The sequence below is a fragment of the Bubalus bubalis genome, chromosome 17, assembly GCF_019923935.1.
Source record: "Bubalus bubalis isolate 160015118507 breed Murrah chromosome 17, NDDB_SH_1, whole genome shotgun sequence".
NCBI classification, from domain to species: domain Eukaryota; kingdom Metazoa; phylum Chordata; class Mammalia; order Artiodactyla; family Bovidae; genus Bubalus; species Bubalus bubalis.
In genome coordinates, this window is record NC_059173.1 from 19,479,551 (window position 1) to 19,501,012 (window position 21,462).

The following is a 21,462-nucleotide window of genomic DNA, read 5'->3' on the forward strand; positions in this document are numbered from 1 at the left end:
CAAATTATAGGAACCAGAACCATCTCTTTTTATATATTTATTTTTATTTATTTGGCTGCACCAAGTCTTGGTTGCAGCATGCAGGATCTTTTGAGTTGCAGCATGTGAACTCTTAGCTGCAGCATATGGGATCTAGTTCCCTGATCAGGAATGGAACACAGGCCCCCTGCATTAGGACTGTGAAATCTTAGCCACTGGACCACCAGGTAAGCCCCGACTCCCATCATCTTCTCCCGTTAATTTCACAAACCGGTGCCCAGGAGTCTGTTGCCAGCCCGGCAGTGGGCTAGATACTGAGGGTGGAAAGATGAATGAGATTGGACCAGTCTAAAATGGGGCCTTGGTGCTAACAGAGCACCAAGGTTTGGGTGGACAGTGATTAAAACTTCTGACGCGGGGATTAAAGAGATCCACCTTGGAATCCGCTGATTAGAGAGGACTGTTTGTCCTTGGATTCATTTCTCCTCCCCAGTTTCGCCAAAGGGGGATAAGAATTAATACTTTATTCCGAGGGTGCTCCAGAGAAGAAACAGATTAGCGCTCAATACCTGCAGGGGCCACCACGGTAATCACCCCCAGGCGGTGGTGAGAAGAGTATTGCTAACCCGGTGCAGTTGGGTCTCTGATTTCTGGCTGAGGGAAAAGTGTCCGCAAGCGAGAATAGTGGGTTCCAGGAGCGCCTGCGCAACCGCGCCTCCGCCGCCTGGAGCGTCCCGGCGGTTGCCTAGCAACCAGCTGGCGTGGCGAACGCGCGAGCATGGAGCCGGAGACCCGGACCTTGAGCGCCGCGGTCCGGGAGCACCTGCGACAATTGTGTCTGCACGAGTTTCCGTGCGGCACCGGCAGCTGGGTGCGGGCGCTGGCGAGGCGGCCGGTGGAGGGACTCGGCGGTCTGGGAAACGGAGGGGACCGACCAGGGGCCAGGCCAGGGCCTAGGGACGCAGAGCGGGGCTGGGGAAGGGCTGGCTCTGGGTGCTGAGGGCGCCACCAGTCCCAGGAGTTGGTTAATAAGGAGAAGCCTGGAGAGGATGTTTGGATCTGGGCGTTTAGGGAGCGTCCTGACCTGGGGATGGGGATGGGGGTGGACTGTGGGAACAGGGACGCTGCAGGGGAGGACGAGATAGGCCCCCACCTGTGGTCGCTGACACAGGGTAGAGGGCAGGGACCCCGCCTCGAGCAGAGCGGGACCCCGGGGCAGGCTCTCTTAAAGACACCAGCCTCCTTTAGGGGTGAAATATCGTCCTGAGAGCAGGTTTACAGTTAGGACCCTGCTGCGATGTGGCCAAAGGGGCTGTCCTCACCAGCTAAGTGCAGGAGGAGCATGACCTTCAGAACCAGGAGCTTCTCAAGTGTGCCAGGAAGTCCTGAGTCCTGAATGGTTCCCATGGGCTTGGTCGGAAGCTTTTTGGTGTTCCTGTACGAGTCTTTGAGACCCCATGGACTGCAGCACACCAGGCTTCCCTGTCCTTCAGTCTCTCCCAGAGTTTGCTCACACTCATGTCCAGTAAGTCGGTGATGCCATCCAACCATCTCATCCTGTCATCCCCTTCTTCTCCTGCCCTCAGTCTTTCCCAGCATCAGGGTCTTTTCCAATGAATCAGCTCTTTGCATCAGGTGGCCAAAGTACTGGAGCTTCAGCTTCAGCATCAGTCCTTCCAGTGAATATTCAGGGCTGAATTCCTTTAGGATTGACTAGTGGGACGCTGGGACCCCACATTCCCTTGTTGGGCTGGTCCCCATTTTCATAGAAGAGAAAACCGAGATGCTAATCAAGGAACTAATTAACTTGTTTGATGAACAAACATTGACTGGGCCCCTACTGTGTGCCTGGCTTTGTGCTGTGCTCTGGGGTTTCATAGACAGACGCCTCTCAAGATGAAGGGGTGGAAGACAGTAAACTCAAGGACCAAACTCTTTCATCCTCCACTTACGGCATCTAAAGGGCCAGATGTTCAGCCTTTGCCGCCTCTGCTTCGGAAACCTTTCCTTGGCTAAGTACCTCCCACAGATTGCCTTTTACACCTCCTTGCTTCTAAGCTCACCCTGCTTGTCCTGTCTTATAGTCTGTCCCATTTTGGGAATTTTGAATCCTTGAGAGGGGGTGAGTCATAAAGAGAGAAATTCTGTTCCTCCCCCTCCCCCACCCCTTACTGCAGAATAAGTCACGATTTCTTCCTCAAACTAGCCGAGTATGGCGGGAGCTGATCCCCAGAGAGGAGAAGGCCCTGAGCCCTGGGGAGGAGACGGTAGAGGATCTGCTGGGCCTAGTCCGCAGCGCCCACTCACCCTGGGCTCTGGTGGAGGGCTCAAGCGCAGAGGACCTTTTCCTGAAAGAGCTGGCCATCCAGAATCCACTGATGCTCAAAGACAGCTTCTTCTACACCTACTTCAGGTCGCTCCGGGTGGTGGACAAGGATGTGAGTGCTGGGAGTGAGCCTCAAGTACAGGGATAATGAGAGGGGAGCCATTCCCCTTACGGGACCGGGTGGTAAGACCTAGTTCCGCTCTCCTCCTGATTAATCTCACCAGCTTGTCCTCAGAGCAGGGCTACCAAGCCCAGCAAACTTGCCTAGTTTGTCGCCCCAGAGAAGGGAGGCCCAGCCAGGGTGGCCCGTAATGTCCTTGGAGCCAAAGTCAACTGAGGATTCACAGACAGGCCCCTGAAGTTTCTGGCCTGACCCTGCAGGATGTAAACTAGAGTGGTCCCTTAGGACCACAGGGTTCACGATGGCTCTGATTCCTGCCCTCGGGAGCTGACAGTCCAACAAGGGACACAAGACAGGGAAGCTGGAAGGGTGTCAGAGGAAGGGTGAGGCTTGAGAGGTGAGAGGCCTCTTCAGGCCCTGGCAGAAAGCTGCAGGAAAGGCGCACAGGAGAGGAAGGGGGTTGGGGTGTGGGGTGGTCACTCTCTGAGGCTGGACCCACCGTTGCTGTCCTCTAGTAGACTCCAGGGCCGCCTCGGCCACTGCAGCTCCAATATCCCTTTCCTCCCTTCCAGGTGAGCCTGGTGGACAAAGAGCTCCTGAAATTTGTGAAGCTTGAAGAGTTGGTGCTGAGTGCTAATCAAATCAAGGAGATTGACACCACCAACCTGCCCCCAACTCTCAAGGTAAAGGAGCCCAGGTTCCATTCTGGGTCTTGGATCCAGAGCTGCCCAGAGACCCTGCACCTTCCTTGCCCACTCCCCAAGAGGTTTGACCATCATGTCTTGTGCTAAGGGCGGGTTCAAGGCTTTTGAAAGGTTGGCCAGACCCCTTAAAAAGTGAAACACAGGATTTCCACGTGGCCCAGAAATTCCCTTCCTAGGTCTACACCCCAAAGCCTCGAAGGCAGGGACTCAGATTCCTGTACGCCAGTGTTCACTGTTCACAGTTGCCAAAAGGTGAAGACAGCCTGTGTGTTATCAGCAGATGAATGGAGCAGCAAAATGTGGTCTGTCTACACAGTCATGAAAAGGCATGACAGGGACTTCCCTGGCAGTCCAGTAAGACTCCTTGCTTCCACCCACCTAAGGGGGCATGGGATCTATCCCTTGTTGGGGAACTAAGATCCCTCATGCCACACAGTGTGGCAAGAAAAAAAATGAAATGAACAATGTGGATGATCTTGAAAACGTGATGCTGAATGAAAGAGGTTGGACACAAAAAGCCACGTATTAGATGATTACATGAAATCCGTAGAAGAGGCAAATCCAGAGAGACAGAAAGTACATTAGAGGATACAGGGGGAGCAGGGAGGGACTGGGGAGATGTTCAGTGGGTAGAGTTTCTGTGTGGGGCGATGAAATGGACAATGATGATGATGGTTGTACCCGGAGTGAGTGTACTTAAAGCTGCTGAATTGTCCACTTAAAAAGGGTTGAAATTACAAATTATGTTTTATTATATATAAAACCACAATGAAAAAATGGTAGGCCAGACAATATTATGAGTCTTCAGTTGAGTATATCAAAATGGTCTCAATTTTAAATTAAATGCCGAGACTAGTAAATTTGATGGCAGAAGAGGCTCCGCTGTATGTCTCAGTGCCAACCTCAAGAAGAAAATGAGGAAGGCCTGGGAGGAGAAACACAAGAACTCTGTTATCTTTGGGCTTACTTCTTTGGTCCAGGGGCACTTTGGCTTCCCCAGGGACAACTGCCATGGATTGGGAAGTTGCCAAAATGTTACAGATGTCCCCTCTCACCCTCTCCGACATCAGCTCCACTCCATATTTTAAAGTTTCCTTCGCAAAAGGAAAAGAAGCTTTCTGACAGCTACCGCAGGAATATTTTCTTCCCGAACCCTTTTTTTAAAATCACCAACCCAAAGGCTGTATTTACTTTATTTTATTCTTATATTTTTTACTTTATTTTTAAAAATTTATTTACTTGGCTGCACTGGGTCTTAGCAGCAGCATATGGGATCTAGTTCCCTGACCAGGAATTGAACCTGGACCCCCCGCACTGAGAGTGTGGAGTCTTAGCCACTGGACCACCAGGGAAGTCCCTCTTCCTGGATCCTTAGAAGGGAGTCCAGGTAGGCAGAGAGAGACAAGGCCTGAGTACTTTGCAGCTCCCCTCCTAAGTTGCCCAGGGCTGAAGGAGGGGGCGGACTCTGTTCTCCCTGGGCTCCCGGGCTGTCTGTCCGCTGGTCTCAGGTCCTGGAGCTGTACGGCAACAAGATAGGCAGCATGGAGTGTCTGTGCCGCCACCCACCCCCGCGCCTCCAGCACTTGGGGCTGGGCCACAACAAGCTCCTGGGCCCCCTGGAGAGTCTGCACGTCACCAGCGACCACTGGTAACTCGGGAGCGCCCTGGGGGAAGAGGGAGGAGGGGGCTGAGCGTGCCATGGGGGCCCCTCTAAGCTGGCGACTTGGAGAACTCAGCTTTGCTCTTTTCTGTAATAACTCCTGGTTGGCTGCTAAGTCCAGACCTAGGGTTTTTTTTCTCTGACCCCATAAACCAAAAATCCCACTGAGGCCCAGGGGAGGGCACCAAGAGCCAATGAGAGTGAGCGGACCTTTGGCTTTGAGGACATGCTTCCAATTCACGATTCCTCTTGCTGTTTGGGCCAGTGAATTCTCGGTTCCAAGGCCCGTCCTGCAGCTCCCTGGCCTCCACCCATCAGAGGCCAGGAGCGTCCACCCCAGACCTGCTGTGACAACCCAAAGTGCCACATGGCCACTGGGGGCCAAAGCCACCCCCACCTGAGAACCACTGCCCTACAGACACGTCTGCTTTGGCTTTGTCTCCTTGGTGGGTGAGCAGTGGTCAATCTGAGTCATCTGAGGGCAGCAGACACCACCCGTGAAAGCCTATCAGAGGAGGGACTTCCCCGGCAGTCCAGTGGTTAGAACTTTGCCTTCCAGTGCAGGGCGTCGCAGGTTCAATCCCTGGTCAGGGAGCTAAGACTCCACATGCCTTGGGGCTGATAACCCCTAATACATAAAACAGAAATAACATTGTAACATATTCAATAAAGACTTTAAAAGTGATCCACATTAAAACAAAAAAACAAAAAAGACCCTCCCTCAGAGGAAGCTGGGCCAGAGAGGCCTGTCAAAGCCTCTGTGAGGATTCCCAGGGCTCAGCATCCTGGGCAGACCTCCCTGGGCTGAGGTTCATGACAGTTCTTTCCTCACAGCCCAGGAAGGCCTCGAGGAGCAGGGCAGCTTTCCCAGGTGGCCTGGGAACATGCTCGTGGAAGGCCTGTCTCTGACCCTAATTTCTTCCTTCTTCCTCTTTATCTTGGCAAAGCTGCCTCTGCACAGCCTCAACCATGCACAATTCCAATCCCTGACTTCCACTTCCTCCGTCGTCAGGGAAGCTGCGAGGCACAGGAAGAGAACACACACTTTGGGCTGTGTGTGACAGCTGAGTTCAGAACTCTGCCAGAGTTCTAAGCGTTTCGGTTATTTTTTATTAATTTATTCATTTAAAATTTTTGGCCACATGGCATGTAGGATCTTAGTTCCCCAACCAGGGACCAAACCCACACTCCCTGCTGTGGAAGCGCAGAGTCTTAACCACTGGACCTCCAGGGACGTCCCTTAAGTGTTCTGGTCTTTGATTTGGAAAACAGGCTTATGATAACATCGCCTGCTTGATGCTGAGTGTGGATTTCATAGAAACATGTATGTGTGAAAGCTCCATCTTTTGCTGTTTTGAATTTAAAAGGAGGGTACTCGTCCTGCGAATCCATCTTTCTGATGCTTCCACCAGTTCTCCTGAAGGAGGCTGGTATTGGGCAAAATCTGTGTGCCGGTCCAAACGAAGTGTTCTTCTCGGGTATTTCTGTGACTGGCTGGTCAACATCAGGGCAGGATGAGAGGAGGGAAGAAGGGCAGGTGCGGCTGGGAGATGGTCACGTGTGATGGCAGGATTGTGCTGATGAGGTGTCCCCTTGTGAACTGTATTTGTTGCCTCTGCTCTCAGAGCTGGAATCCGTTCACTTTCTGGTTTGCACAGTAGGGAGGCCTGCCACCGGGTGGGAGGTGCGGGGCGCCTCCTCTGTCCCTAGTGGCTGGCTCTTCTTCACCCACGTGCCCCAAGAAACAAACCAGGGACTTCCCTGGCAGTCCAGTGGCTAAGACTCCATGCTCCCAAAGCAGGGGGCCTGGGTTTGATTCCTGGTCAGGGAACTAGATTCCACATCCACGACCGAGACCTGGTGCAGTCAAATAAATAAGTAAATATTTAAAAAAAATAAAAGGAACAAACCAGACTGCTTCCCCCAGTCATGGCCTGGTCTGACCCTGGGGCACTTCTTCCAGCTTCTAGACCCTTCAAGCCTCACACCCCCTCTTCCCAGGCCCCCCTGTTTGTCGGGCTCTCCTACCCCACCCCCACGGCCCCTCCGTACAGAGGCCTGCCTCCACCTTCCTCACCAGTCTGTCTGTCTCTGCTGAGAACCTTCTAGATGTATGGGAGATAGCCAGATGGTTAGCTGAGAAGAGGTCTATACACATACAAGTTGAGTGGAAGCAGGATGTGATGGCCACCTCTGTGCACAGCAAGAGCCAGGGGGTCGGGGGAAACAGGGGCTCCATCCAGACAGGGGGCTAACTCGGGTCAACAGCAGCCCGAGGCCTGAGTGTCAGGGAGGCCACAGTCTCCCATCCCGCCCTCAGCACCGGGCCTTGTCCAGCCGGGACTCAGGGTGCTGGGGGTGCTGGCAGATGCAGGCACATTGACACGACCACGGCTGCCTGTCCCCACCGCTCTGCTCACCTGGCCTCGTGCTCCTGGGCCGTGCCGCTCGCCTTTCAGGCCCAACCTCGTCTCCCTGGACCTGAGCTTCAACAACCTGACGGACCTGCAGAACATGGTGGCCGGCCTGCAGACACTGAAGCACCTGAGGCTGCTGCTCCTCCAGGGCAATCCACTGGCCCTGATGCCCCACTACCGGGGCTTCACCATCGACAACCTGGCCAGGCTCTGCGTGCTGGACGACATCACTGTGGCATCCAGCGAGAAGCATCTCTTCCGGGGGCTCAGCCACAGCGAGGGTAAGGGGGCCAAGGCGCAGGGCTTGGGGGAACTGTTGAGGGCCCCCCCAGCCTACCCACCACCCTACTGGGTGTACATGTCTTGTTTGTCACCCAACTCGGCTGACTCAGACCTCGTTCAGGTGTAACTCACTTTCTTGGGCAGAGTTCTCTCCCAGATTTTGATCCACGTGATTGAGATTTGGGGACAGAAATGGTAGGGGGTTGGGACCATTGCGGTCCCCTCCCTTCCTTGCAAGACAAATGGGAAACATTCTTTAAATCAGCTTCTTGGCTTGCTGGTGGCTTGAGATCACCTCTTGTGGCTGTACCAGAGTCTTCTCAAGGTCAGGGTGATGAAACAGGGTAGTAATAGCTCCGCCCTCTGCGTGTCAGGCACCGGCTAAAGTCACATAGCCTCCACCTGCAAGCATCCTGCAAAGCAGCTCCTGCCATTTCCATTATACGGATCAGGAAAACAAGGCTGAAGAGGGGGCGTCTTGCCCGAAGGAAAGTGAAAGTGTCAGTCACTCAGTCGTGTCTTGACTCTTTGTGACCCCATGGACTGTAACATCTGTCCTTGGACTTCTCCAGGCAAGGATACTGGAGTGGGTAGCCATTCCCGTCTCCAGGGGATCTTCCTGACCCAGGGATTGAACCTGGGTCTCCCACATTGCAGGCGGATGTTTTACTGTCCAAGCCACCAGGGAAGCCCCTGAGACTTACCCCAGTTCTCTGTGTGTTGAACTTGGCAGCGCTGGGACATGAACCCAAGTCTGCAAAGTGAGGCTCAGCCCGGCTCAGAGCAGGAGGCAGGAGGCATGCTCACCCACCCTTCTTTGCTCTCTGTCTGTCCATCTCATCCCTCGGTTCCCCTCACCCCTGCCTGTTCCCTCCTGCAGATCTCCTGGCACCCGAGGCACAGTTATTGGTGACTGTTGGAAACCTCCGAGGGGTGCTGGACTCCTCGGTCTTGGACCCAGAACCAGGGCCCCAAGGCCCTTTCATCACTTACAATTACTATGTGACGTATGATTTTGTAGAAGATGAAGAAGGCGAAGGAAGCCAATACGGCGGAGTCCTGGCTGAGGTGGGTGCCTGGGCAGCTCTGCCCTCGGGTTCTCAGGGTCCCCTGTGCAGACAGGATGGCTTTAGGGAAACCAGGAAACCCCTTAACATGGGCCTTTCCAATTCATACCCTCCTCTGAACAGGAAGGCAGCTTCTGCTCAGCCCCTTTCTTGAAGCTGGTGTTGCTGGTGTGCTCAGTCACTTCAGTCGTGTCCAACTCTTTGCGATCCCCTGGACTGTAGCCTCCGGGCTCCTCCGTCCCTGGGATTGTCCAAGCAAGGATACTGGAGTGGGTTGCTATTTCCTCCTCCAGGGGATCATCCTGACCCAAGGATCGAAGCCACATCTCTTAAGTCTCCTGTATTGGCAAGTGGGTTCTTTACCACTAGCACCACCTGGGAAGCCCCTTGAAGCTGGAGTGACTCTCAGTCCTGCTCACCCCTTCCTAATCCCCCCTGAAACAGAAGCAAAGGACCTAACAAGGGAGCAGCCCAGATTCTCAGGACTAGGCTGCTGGCCTCCCGACCCTGCTCTCCAACTCCTCCTGTACCTCCCCTCTCCCTTCCCATCATGAGAAAACCCAACAGTGTCATTCGACTAGGAGAAATGCGAGGGTTTCCTAACGTGTGAAGAAATTGTTACTATTTTTACTCTTTATTATTATTACTCATTTATTTATTTGTCTGTGCCGGGTCTTAGTTGCAGAATGTTGGATCTTCCATCTTTGTTGTGGCATGCAGGATCTTTAGTTGTGGCGTGTGGGATCTAGTTCCCTGACCAGGGATTGAAGCCAGGCCCTCTGCGTTGGGAGCTCGGAGTCTTAGCCACTGAACATCCAGGGAAGTCCCTGTCTTTACTCCTAACACAGAACTTTCTGAAGAATCCAGACTGGCTGTTTAGTTTGTTTGCTTGGTTGGTTTTGAACTTCCTGCCCTCTAAGGCCATGTGTTTCTTTGCTTCACATCCATCAAGCACAGGCGCCTGTTCACACCGTGTGCACGTCGTGTCGGGCGTGAGCTCTGAGGCCAGCAGTCTTGAATGTATCTTCATGTCTTTGACAGATCATCAAGCCCCCTTCCAGCTTGGAACAGCTGGGTGAGGACATTCTGGAAGACATCATCGAAGACGTAGAAGAGTCCTTGGAATCAGGGCTGGCCTCCCTGTCTGAGTCGGGGGAGATGGAGGAGTCCATTGTTTCTGGTGCTTCTGAGCCATTGCCACGGTCCACAGACTCTGCAGAAGAGCTGGCCAAACTGCGGCCGCTCCTGGATCCCCGGCTCTGCCCATCCCCGGGGTAAGGATGCTCACGTGGCTGGGGGCCGGGACCAGACCACACCGGATGTTTACCGTTCTCTGTGCCCCCATCCCTCCTGGCCTCTGTCCCTGGCTGTGCCCACGTGTTGCTGATCTTCTCAAAGCCCTCCCCGGATGGCACAGCCCCCCACCATGTGGCCTCTCTGCTCCCAAGGACAGTGCTCTTCAGCACAGTCCCCAAGCCCTGGTCTGATGTCATCCCCTGCAACTACGAGATGCAGCACACGCTGAAGGACCTGGTGCCGCTCAAGGCCTTCCTGCTCTCAGGGACCGTGGTCACCGTCGTGGAGGAGAAGGTGGGCGCCAGTGTTCTCCAGGCTTCATACGCTGCCCCTGTCTCCTGTGCTCTGCTTCCCTGTTGGGCATCTGTAGCCCTGCTCCCCCATTGGTGGGGTCTCTGTGCCTTTCCAGAAAGATCCCAGCTAGCACCCTCCCCGCCTCCACCCCCTAGATTCTCTCCTGGCCTGTGGAGCAGCCGTCTTCCTCAGACAGTCCCTTGGCTGCTAAGAAGGGCAAAGGAGAGAAGGACAAGAAGGAGAAGGAGAAAGACAAGAAAGACAAGAAGGGCAAAGACAAGGCAGGCAAAGGGGAGAAAGAACCCCCCAAGGTACCTCCAGGTGGGGCGGTGGCCTGGGTGGTGGGAGGATGCTCCCGGCCCCCTGCCCACCCTGTCCACCCACCTGGCCTCTCCTCACAGGCGCAAAAGGGGGGCAAGAAGCAGAAGGAGCTTCCTAAGGAGCTGCGCCAGGACCCGCCCATCCTGCGGGTGCTGGGCAGCAGCCCGGTGGTGCTAGAGCCCCTGCTGGCCGGGGAGCCCTTCGTGTCTACCGTGTGCAACTTTGGGGTGATCCGGACCTTGGAAGCTGACCGGCTGACACTTAACAGGGTATAATGGCCCCTCCCCACACCCCTCCCCTGCCCACAGATGCCTGGTCATGGTGGGGAGGGGAGGGAGGGGGAGGGGGGATGGGGAAGGGGGAGCAGAACCACAAGAGGGTGGGGGTCGGGGCATGCAACAAGGGTCACCTGCCTGATGTGTGGCCTTCTCGAGTTTGAAGGGCCAGGCAAGCAGGCAGGCCGGGCAGCTCCTCCGGAGGAGACCCCCGCCTCACTTCCCTGGTCTGAGGGACCCTGGCCAGGGAGCTCTCACTCGCTAGCGTCTGGACCCACCCTTCCCCCAGTACCCCCCCACTCCAGTGAGGAACTTACTCTGTGGTTCTCTCTCTCAGGATGCAAAGAAGAATAAGAAAGGTAAAAAAGGTAGGTGCCGATGAGGGGCAGAGGGCAGGGAGGGTTTGCTGAGGACCAGTCTGTTAGGGTTGCTGTAAGTTGCCCCAGGGTGGGTGGCGAGTGAACATCAGACATTGCTTTCCAGCTGCTCTGGAGGTGAAGTCCAAGACCAAGATGCCAGCAGCACCAGGTGATGGCCCTTGGCCTGGTTGGCACCTTCCCCCTGGGTCCTCACCTGGTGGGAGAGGGGCCAGCACCAACCACCCCCTGCCCTAATGACATAATCACCTTCCAAAGGCCCTACCTCCCAACAGCATCACCATGGGGGGCTGGGATTTCCACACAGGAGTTTGGGGAAGGGCACAAATATAGCAGGACTCCCTGAGGGGTCAGCCTGACTGGGGACTGAAGGGATGGGAGGATGGAGAGTTGTATCTTCCAGCTGATGGGAGGGCCATGCCTACCCTGAGGACCAAGCCCTGAGTCTTCTGTGTGGCCCTGTGCACAGGGGCCTGCCTCGGTCAGGAACCAGGCAGGACAGGTGTCCCAGGGCGGGGCAGGACGGAGTGGGGAGGGGAGGCTCGGGTTGGGGGTCCAGTGTCCTTCCAGCTCAGTGGTAGTCCTACTCCTGCACAGCATGCTAAATGGCTCAGTTGTCTCTGACTCTTTGCGATCCCAAGGACTATGACCCTCCAGGCTCCTCTGTCCATGGGGATTCTCCAGGCAAGAATACTTGGCCCTCCTCCAAGGGATCTTCCCTACCAGGGTTTGAACTGGTGTCTTATGTCTCCTGCATTGGCAGGCAGGTTCTTTTACCATGTGAGCCCTACCTGGGAAGCTCCTGCAGGGCATTAGCTCTTCTTTGCTGTATGAGGTTCTCAGGCTTGTTGTGTGGGCAGTGGCAGCATTGAAATAGGTAAGTTTTAGATTTAATTTTTAGAACTGTTTGGCTTACGGGGAGAGATGGAAGACATTGCTCAGTTGGGAGAGTGCTGCAAAAGTCTAGGTGAGATCACAGCAGTGCTGTGAGCAGCAGGCAGTGTGGAAACAGCCCAGATGACCATCAGTGGATGAACTGGGTAAGCAAAATGTGACCTACCCATACAGTGGGACTTTTTAAAGAAAAAAATTTGGTCTTAGTTGTGGCAAGCCAGTGCTTTGGTTGTAGCATGCATGATCTTCAGCTGTGGGACTTGAGACCTTTTAGTTGTGGCATGTAGGATCCAGTTCCCTGACCAGGGATCGAACCTGGGGCCCCTGCATTGAGAGCTCAGACTCGTCTTAGCCACTGGACCACCAGGGAAGTCCCCATGCAATTATTCCATCACGAAAAGGAATGAAGCCCTGACACATCCAACTCCATGGGTAAAGCTTGAAAACTCAGTGCTAAGGGAAAGAAGCCGGACACAAAAGACTGCGTAGTGTATGATTCCATTTTACATGAAATGTCGAGATGAGTCAAACCCATAGAGACAGAGAGTAGATCAGTGGTTGCCTGGAAGTGGGGAAGGGGAAAGGGGTGTGACTGCTTAATGGGTTTCCATTTGGGGTGATGAAAATGTTCTGGAATTAGTGGTGATGGTTGCACACCATTGTAAATTTACTAAAAGTCACCAAACTGTATGCTTTTAAATGGTTTAAATGTTTTGAATTTTATGAGAATTTTCTCTTGCTGGAAAAAAAAAAAAAGTCACCTTAAAAAAAAAAAAAAAAAAGAAGCACTTAAGGCAAGAATCAGAGCCTGGGCTTAGGAATGGGTGGTGGGGATGGTGTGGAGAAGACGGAGCAGAGAGCCATGAGGAAGAAGAAACAGGCCGATCTGGTGACTGGGGAGCAGGAGCAGGCGGGACTTCTGCCTGGCAGTGATTGGGGCCCGGTGGCGGGGAGTGGGGAAGATGAGCTCAGCTTTGGGGACATGAAGTTGAGAAGTTGAGTCGGGTGTGCATCCAGAGTCCCCATGGTCGACAGTGCTCCTGAGCTGCCTCCTCTTCTCTGACTCCATCTCCTCTGCCCTGGTCAGAACACCTAGCGGTCTTCACTCAGAACGACTGCAGTTTCCTTAGCCTGCACGGGGGAAGTCTACTCAGAGTACTTACTTTACTCTTCCCACTCACTCCGCTGCTGCTTCTCGGGTCAGTCAGCTTCAGTGACCCTTCTCTAGGGAAGCTAATCGTCTGGTTGGGGTTAGGCCCTTTATCTTCTTCACAGCATCCTGTGTTTTCCTTTACAGGAAATCACAATGATCACAGGTATCACAATGATACCTACATAGATGTGAATCTGTGTAGGTGCTTAATTTTTTAAAGTTTATTGATTTATGGCTGCACTGGGTCTTCATGTGGCACGCAGGCTTTCTCTAGGGGCAGTGAATGGGGGCTGCTCTCCAGTTGCAGTGCAAGGGCTCCTCACTGCAGTGGCTTCTCGCTGCAGAGCACGGGTTCTAGGGTGCTGGCTCAGCAGTTGCAGCACACGGGCTTAGTTTCCCGCAGTGTGTGAGATCTTTGGCTTCCCCGGTGGATCAGATGGTAAAGAATCTGCCTGCAGTGTGGGAGACCTGGGTTCGATCCCTGGGTTAGGAAGATTCCTTGGAGGAGGGCATGGCAACTCACTCCCCTATTCTTGCCTGGAGAACCCATGGATAGAGGAGCCAGGTGGATGCAAAGAGTCCATGGGGTCACAAAGAGTCAGACACGACTGAGCGATTAATACAGACACACATACGTATGTACACATGAGTAAGCTCTAGTAGGGCAGGAGCTATGCTTGTATTCTTTAAAGCCACACAATCTCCAGCTCCCAGCACATCGATTGAATGAATGAATCAGCTTATAGATGGTGTTTAAAGCCATGAAGATATGAGTTTGTTGATAGAAAAGGGTTGAGCCCAGTACTCTGGGAAACACTACAGATTCTGAGCACGAAGGGAAAGCAAGACCTGAAAGGGTCAGACTTAACTGTGTGTTTTGTTCCTAAAACAAAACCTAAGGATATTGATAGGAATACAGAAATAGCCAAGCCAAGGTGAGGTAGCCAGCCACTCAAGGTAAGTTCACAATGTCTGCCACCCAGTGAGAAATTACCAGGCATGTAAAAAAGCAAGACAATTCAGTATATAATGAAATTGAATCAATTGTAATTGACTCAGCAATGACATATATGATAGAATTCATAGACAAGGACATTAAATACATCTTTATCATTATATTATGTATAGCCAAGAAGCTAGAGGAAAGATTGACCATGTTACATAGTGACATGGAAGATAAATCAGAATTTTAGGGATGAAAACCACAGTATCACTTGAAAAATGTACTCAGCGGGATTAATGGCAGATTAGACAATGCAGAAGGAAAATGGAGGAAACTAACTGGAAGCAGGAGAAACTACCCAGAGTTAAACTCAGAGAGAAAAATGGCTGGAAAAAAAAATGAACAGAGCATTAGTGATCAGTGACATAAACTCAAAGGAAATCATATCCACAGAGTGGGAGCCCCCAAAGGAGAGTGGGGAGGGAAGAGAGAAATTTAAGTTGATAGTTTTCAAATTTGAGTGTTTAAATGTCCACTGTTCTGCTACTGTCCTCTGGTTTGCATTTTTTTTTTCTGATGATAAATCTGATGTCATCTTCATATTTGTTCCTCTGTATATAATGTGTCCTTTTTCCCCCCCTCTCTCTTTAAGCTTTAAAAGTTTTCTCTTTATCATTGATTTTAAGCAATTTTATCATTAAGCCCTGGGATTAAAATGAGCTCAAAGAAAGCTTTTACTTTTTACATTTTTGCTAATTTCTTTAATGTCTGGCTTAACTGAGGAAGCCACATATGCAGAGGTGCTTCTGCAGTGAGTCTGTGTGATGTTTGCTGTAGTTAAAGTATATGAAGAAAATCTGTTCTCACAGACATGCAACTGGAAAAGATGGAAATAGCTTAATAGACTTTTAAATAGTTGTGGATATTCTTTGACATTACATCAGGCTTGACAACCAGTAGTTTTTAAAAGGTTTTTACAACATGGAAACAATCTATATGGATGAAGTTTTTCATAATAAGTTATGTTAAATTCATTAGTCTACATTGCCCTTTTTTAAAAAAACAAACGCTGCATTTTGAACATCTGTCTTACTCATGAACAATTGCTAACATCTGGTCATTGTTTTTTGTGAAATACTGGTTCACTGAGTTAGGCATATTTTTCAACTGTTCACGTGTTTCTTTATCCATTATCTCCAAATCACCTTCTTTATCATCAAACCTATCACTGGAAAAGTCTTCCAGTATTGGAAAACTGTGAAGTTCATGGTGGCAGATACAATGTTACAAAGAATTTGCACTTTCTACTTGAAAGTGCAAATGTTACAAATGTATTTATCCGAATGCTTTCAGATGTTTTGCCTGGAGTGCCAGGCTTGCTTCATTCATTTTATAGAAAATATTTGCCAAATATTCACGCTGAAATAACCATATTTAAAAAAAAATATATATATATATACACACACATATATATATATTTATTTATTTATTTGGCTGCCCCCGGTCATGTAGGATTTAGTTCCCTGACCAGAAATGGACCCGGCCCCTTGCATTGGGAGTGTGGGGTCCTAGCCACTGGGCCCACCAAAGAAGTGCAGAAATAACCATCCATATTTTGTCAGCCTTTTTTCAAGTGAAAAAAATGTCTGAAGAAAAAGCAGCTAGTTCATCTTGTAACTCAAATTGAAGCTTGTTGAATGACTTGATTAGATGTGATTTATGCCTTATTACGGTTAAGACCCCAGGGCGATTCTGAAACCGTGCTGGCCTGGGGACCCAGGTCAGGTTTGCATTTTGGGGACGGAGTCGCCCGGACCGTCAACCTGCTCATCTCTCCGGATTCATATTTTCATATTCCCTCAGAAGTAAAATCTTTGGTTTCAGTGTGCGAAAATGACTATCAGCCCGAGCCCCTGACGGTGGAGATCCAGATCCAGCTGATCCAGTGGCGGTCGACGGAGGAGGCGCTCCGGGGGCTCGTCATGTAGGGCGGGATTAAACGTGGTTCTGACACCGTGGATGTCCGGCCGGTCCAGTTCTGAACCCGCGACTGTCCGGCCTGCTGGTTCTGACACCGGTCTGTCCGGCCGCCGCTGTGCGTCCGGGGAGGGGAGTGCTGGCCAGGAGGAGCGGGGAATGCCTGGCTAGGGAGGAGCAGGAGGCTAGCAGTGGGGTTAGGGGGGTTGGCCAGGGAGGAACGGCAACGAGGGGTAGGGGCTGGCCTCGGGGAGGGGAGGAGGGGCTTGCTGGCCGGGGGAACTGGGGTGGGGAGGAGCCGGGAACTGGCCGGAGGAAGCGGGTGCCTGGCCGGGGAGAGCCAGGGAGAGCCGGGGAGGATCTCTTGGCCCGCAGGTGCATGGGGTGGGAGGGGAGGGGCCCCGCCCTCCAGAAGCCTCGCCCCCAAGCCCGACATCCACGGCTGGGGAGGCGGCGGTGCGCGGGCGTGGCCAGCGCTGGCGGGCGCCGCGGAACCCCGCCCTCTGCCCGAGCCCAGAAGAGCAAACTGTGCTCACCTGGTGCCGCTGCGCGAGCTCCTCGCCCGTGCCCAGGCGGCGTCACGGCTCAGGTAGGTCGGCGAGGGGCGGGCGGAGGGGTGTCGGGTCTGGGCCCCTGGAGCCCCTCTGCTGGGGGGGCCCTGTCCCAGTGTGAGCAGAGGGGTGCCGGGCCCCTGCCCGGGAGGGGCAATGAGCCGACCTGGTTGCACTGGGGTCGTGGTCGCCCTACCCAGCGGGAGCCACTTCCTGCCCTCAGTGAACCGCCGGGGCCGGGGGTGGGGTGGAGGGTGTCTCCTGATACCTCTCGGCTTCTGTTCGCCCCACTGGGGCAAGAATGCCGAATGGCTGGAGCTGGGGGTTTGGCCGGGGGCAGCCTGGGGGCGCTTGCTCCGGATTCCCCGTCGTGCAGCGCTGCTCACCGTGCTCCAGCCCGGAGAGGGGTGCCCACCGTGGGGCTCTGGTCCCTGTTCTGGCGACCCCGCGGGACTTTGCGACCCCACAACAGTCCTTTACGGACTGTCGTGTGGAGAATGAACCAGCCCTTGACCCTTGCCCTCATCGAAGCATACCAGGTTATCGAGACCAGTGAGGATCCCAGAAGCAATATCAGACCCTTAGGGCTCAGCACCCACTTGAGGGTAAGGCGTGCACTCACCGAAGGACCAGGCTTGGGGGGGGGGGGTCACAGAATGGAGGGAGGCTTATGTTTAACAGGTACTGAATTGGATTCACAGTAAGTGCAGTGGAGTGGGGAGCAGAGGAACGGCCCCGTCCTTGGGGTGGGGAGTTGGGGGTTAGCTCCCGCAATGGAGCGCCGAGGAATTGGGCGCACTGGGAGCGCTGTGGGCACAGGGGCAATCGGGTCCACAGCGCCTCTGAAACGCACAAGTCAAAACCAAACTGCTGGCTTTGCGCCCTTCTCGGTAAATGGCGCCACCAATCTGCCCCCACTCTCCCCTTTCCCCGGCGTCCTCTCCCGTAGCCAGCGTATCTCCCACACCTGAAAGCCGTTTTCCACGCCTGCAATCCATCTGGCCCTCAGGCGCCCCACGGCCTCCACCCTAGTCTCAGCTGCGCTCCCTTAATGACTAATGCAAGAGTTTGCTAGCTACTTTAGTGTTTCCATTCTTGCCCTTCCATAAACCATCATCTAAGCATCAGCAGTAGTGACCTTCTCTGCTAAATCCTGTAAGGGATCTCTGCAGTGCTTACAATAGAACCCTAGATCTTTCCCGGGAACTTCACTATGGATCTTGTATGTGACCTTCCTCAGGCTTTTGCTTCTGCTTCACTACCTACCACTTTCCTCCTTGTCCTTTACACTCCAACCACACTGCACACCTCCTGTCCTCTGTCAGGAGCTCTGCACTCACCTGTTCCCTCCGGCCCAGACCATGCTCTCCCCTCCTCTCCCCACTCCTCCTTCCCAGATCTTTAATAAAAAAAATTATTTCTGGCTGCACTGGGTCTTCGTTGCTGCTCGCTTGCTTTCTCTGGTTGCAGTGAGCAGGGGCCACTCTCTAGTTGTGGTGCTCGGGCTTCTCATTGCAGTGACTTCTCTTGTGGGTCACAGGCTCTAGGCATATGGGTGTAGCTGCCCCACGGCAGGTGGAATCTTCCCGGACCAGGAATGGAACCCATGTCGCCTGCATTGGCAGGTGGATTCTTAACCACTGAACCACCAGGGAAGTCTACTCCTCCCCCCAGACCTTTATGTGGTTTGGATCCTTACTTTGTTCAGTTCTTGCTCAGGTGTTCTTTTTCAGGGAGGTCTTTCTAAACTGTTGGCTAAGACAGCCTTCTGGGTCACTGTATTCCATCACACTGCTTTAATTTCTTCTCAACAGTCTGAGGTTTGTACTGGCTTCTTGGACTGTGAGAGCTGCGACCCTGCCGGTTTTGCCTGCTACAGCAGCCCTGGCAGCCATCAGTTCAGTTCAGTCCCTCAGTCGTGTCTGACTCTTTGCGACCCCATGGACTACAGCACACCAGGCTTCCCTGTCCATCACTAGCTCCTGGAGCTTGCTTAAACTCATGTCCATCGAGTCAGTGATGCCATCCAACCATCGCATCCTCTGTCGTCCCCTTCTCTTCCTGCCTTCAATCTTCCCCAGCATCCGGGTCTTTTCCAGTGAGTTCTTTGCATCAGGTGGCCAAAGTATTGGAGTTTCAGCTTCAGCATCAGTCCTTCCAATAAATATTCAGGACTGATTTCCTTTAGGATGGACTGGTTTGATCTCCTTGCAGTCCAAGGGACTCTCAAGAGTCTTCTCCCACACCACAGTTCAAAAGCACAGTTCTGGCAGCTGTGAGATGCTTTTGGGGGAGTGGCAGCAGAGACAACAGGGATGAGCTTAATGCAGGTAGACTGGATCAAAGTGATGGCTAGCTGGTCCAGGACATAGCAGGGAGGTGACGAGGAGGGAGACTGAGGCCTGGCTTTGCTGCTGTGAGCTGTGGGTAGGTTACTGTGCTGAGTTACCATTTCTCAGCCTTCTCTTTGGATCACCGGGAAACTTGCTAAGAGAAAACTGGAACTCAGTAAGCAGTAGGAACTGGCGAGAGGTGTCTGCAGGGGAGCCTGATACAAGTCTATGGCTTCCCTATGTGTTTCATGCTCTTCCTGTGCATGTTTTTGTGTTTTTCCTAAAGCCCCGTTTCACTGACTCCCCAGGAAACCCAAGCTACGTGGGGCAGGTGTGAAGGGTGCGTTCTGTGGCCTCTGTCACCTGCTGCTCCCCTACAGTGGTTCCTCCCCACTCCCCAGTGGACCAGACTCCCTAAGGACAGTGTCTGGGGTTGTCATCTCTGAGACTGGGTCTTCCATCAACAGAGCACTCTCGAGTTTCTTTCTGGAAATAAGCTGTGTCATTTTCACTGAAACTCATTAGGTACTTGAGTTTCTTGGGAAATACTGAAAACACTTGTGGTGTCTCATATATCTAAAGTGGCTGCAAGTCTTTTTGGAGAAAAAGTTGAGCCAAGTTCTCTAATGACAGCAGAAGGGAAGCAAGCGCTGGCACAGCAGGTGTGCTTGGTCTGTTCTACGGGAGGGGCTGCGGAAAGAGCCAGAGGACACACTGAAAAAAATAAAAGGACCTAGTTGCTGGAGGCTCAGTGGTTGTGGTGCACAGGCTTAGCTGCTCTGAAGTATGCGGGATCTTCCTGGATCAGGGGTTGAACCCGTATCTCCTGCACTGGCAGGTGGATTCTTTTACCATTGAGCCACCGGGGAAGCAGAGATGCCAGAGACATAGGTTCGATCCCTGGGTGGGGAAGATCCCTTGGAGGAGGAAATGGCAACCCACTCCAGTATTCTTGCCTGGAGAATCCCATGGACAGAGGAGCCTGGTGGGCTACAGTCCATGGGGTCACAGAGAATCGGACATGACTGAGCAACTTAGCACGCACACGGGATGGTGGGTTGCTCTTGGATGGAAGAGGTGGAGGCCGGGCCAGGACTGCGTCCGCTCACCAGCGCTCTCCTTGCAGGACCACCATGTTCCGCAGGGTGGGGTGGCTGGTCCCATACAGCCTTGTAGTGTTGCTGCTCAGCTGCCTGTTCTTTCTGAAGAAGGAGGCCCAGCCAGCTGGGGGGCCCGTGGCCCGACAGCCCTTCTGGGCTCCCCCAGGGCTCCGGCGCAGCCCATGTCTACCCAACCACACGGTGGCTAACGCCTCCCTGTTCCTGCCCACCCGTCACCGCCTCTTCTTGACCTACCGCCACTGCCGCAACTTCTCCATCCTGCTGGAGCCTTCAGGCTGTGCCGAGGACACCTTTCTGCTCCTGGCCATCAAGTCGCAGCCCGGCCATGTGGAGCGGCGCGCGGCCATCCGCAGCACGTGGGGCCGGGCGGGAAGCTGGGCTAAGGGCCGGCAGCTGAAGCTGGTGTTCCTCCTGGGGTTGGCAGGGCCTGCTCCCCCGGCCCAGCTGCTGGCCTACGAGAGCCGCGAGTTTGATGACATCCTGCAGTGGGACTTTGCTGAGGACTTCTTCAACCTGACACTCAAAGAGCTGCACCTGCAGCGCTGGGTGGCTGCTGCCTGTCCCCAGGCCAATTTCATACTAAAAGGAGATGATGACGTCTTTGTCCATGTCCCCAATGTGCTGGAGTTCCTGGATGGCTGGGACCCAGCGCAGGACCTCCTGGTGGGGGACGTCATCCGTCAGGCCCTGCCCAACAGGAACACCAAGGTCAAATATTTCATCCCACCCTCCATGTACAGGGCCCGCCACTACCCGCCCTATGCTGGGGGTGGGGGGTATGTCATGTCCAGAGCCACCATGCAGCGCCTCCAGTTGGCTGTGGAAGAGGCTGAACTCTTCCCCATTGATGACGTCTTTGTGGGGATGTGCCTGAGAAAGCTAGGGGTGAGCCCCATGCACCACGCTGGCTTCAAGACTTTTGGAATCCGGCGGCCCCTGAACCCTCTAGACCCCTGTCTGTACCGAGGGCTCCTTCTGGTCCACCGCCTCAGTCCCCTGGAGATGTGGACCATGTGGGCACTGGTAACAGACGAGGGGCTCAAGTGTGCAGCTGCCCCCTTGTCCCAGCTTCCTGGGGTGGGCTGAGCGAGTGGACTGTTTAATTTTTCAATCATGATGAGAAATCAAGAACCCTGCAACCTGGCCCTTGACAGGCTACAGGGAACGCTGACTTTGTTTTTGTAAACCCCTCCCAAACCTTGCTAACTTTGATTAAAATACTGAAATCTGGCTAACTTGTACCAGTATGTGTTAAACAGGCAAAGCATGGCAAATGCTGCCAGAACGCCATGAGGTGCCGGGGCACTCCTGGAGCCCTTAGGGCTCCTCTAGTTGGGGCAGGGGGAGGGTGGCGGGCAAAGGAGGGCCACT

At 53.4% G+C, this 21,462-nt stretch overlaps 2 protein-coding genes across 5 annotated transcripts; both read left to right on the forward strand.

Annotated features, from left to right (window-relative positions):
- Positions 1–740: 740 nt before the first annotated feature.
- LRRC43 (leucine rich repeat containing 43) lies at positions 741–16,253 on the forward strand. 4 transcript variants are annotated; one of them, XM_025267696.3, is made up of 13 exons: positions 741–850; positions 2,157–2,417; positions 2,999–3,109; positions 4,639–4,778; positions 7,250–7,488; positions 8,370–8,557; positions 9,598–9,830; positions 10,005–10,146; positions 10,302–10,457; positions 10,548–10,736; positions 11,080–11,110; positions 11,226–11,270; positions 15,994–16,253. In XM_025267696.3, the coding sequence occupies exons 1-13, from the start codon at positions 758–760 to the stop codon at positions 16,095–16,097; spliced, it is 1,932 nt and encodes a 643-aa protein (XP_025123481.3). In that variant the 5' UTR covers positions 741–757; the 3' UTR covers positions 16,098–16,253. The 4 variants fall into 4 exon arrangements, with proteins under 4 accessions (XP_025123481.3, XP_006047232.4, XP_006047233.4 ...); XM_006047170.4 differs by lacking the exon at positions 11,226–11,270 and adding an exon at positions 12,557–12,559 and having other exon boundaries at positions 15,973–16,097; XM_025267699.3 differs by having other exon boundaries at positions 746–850; positions 2,186–2,417.
- A 289-nt stretch (positions 16,254–16,542) lies between these two features.
- Positions 16,543–21,177, forward strand: B3GNT4 (UDP-GlcNAc:betaGal beta-1,3-N-acetylglucosaminyltransferase 4). Its single transcript, XM_006047180.4, has 2 exons — positions 16,543–16,675; positions 20,097–21,177. Exon 2 carries the CDS (start codon positions 20,104–20,106, stop codon positions 21,175–21,177), a length of 1,074 nt encoding a protein of 357 aa, XP_006047242.1. The 5' UTR covers positions 16,543–16,675; positions 20,097–20,103.
- Positions 21,178–21,462: the final 285 nt, after the last annotated feature.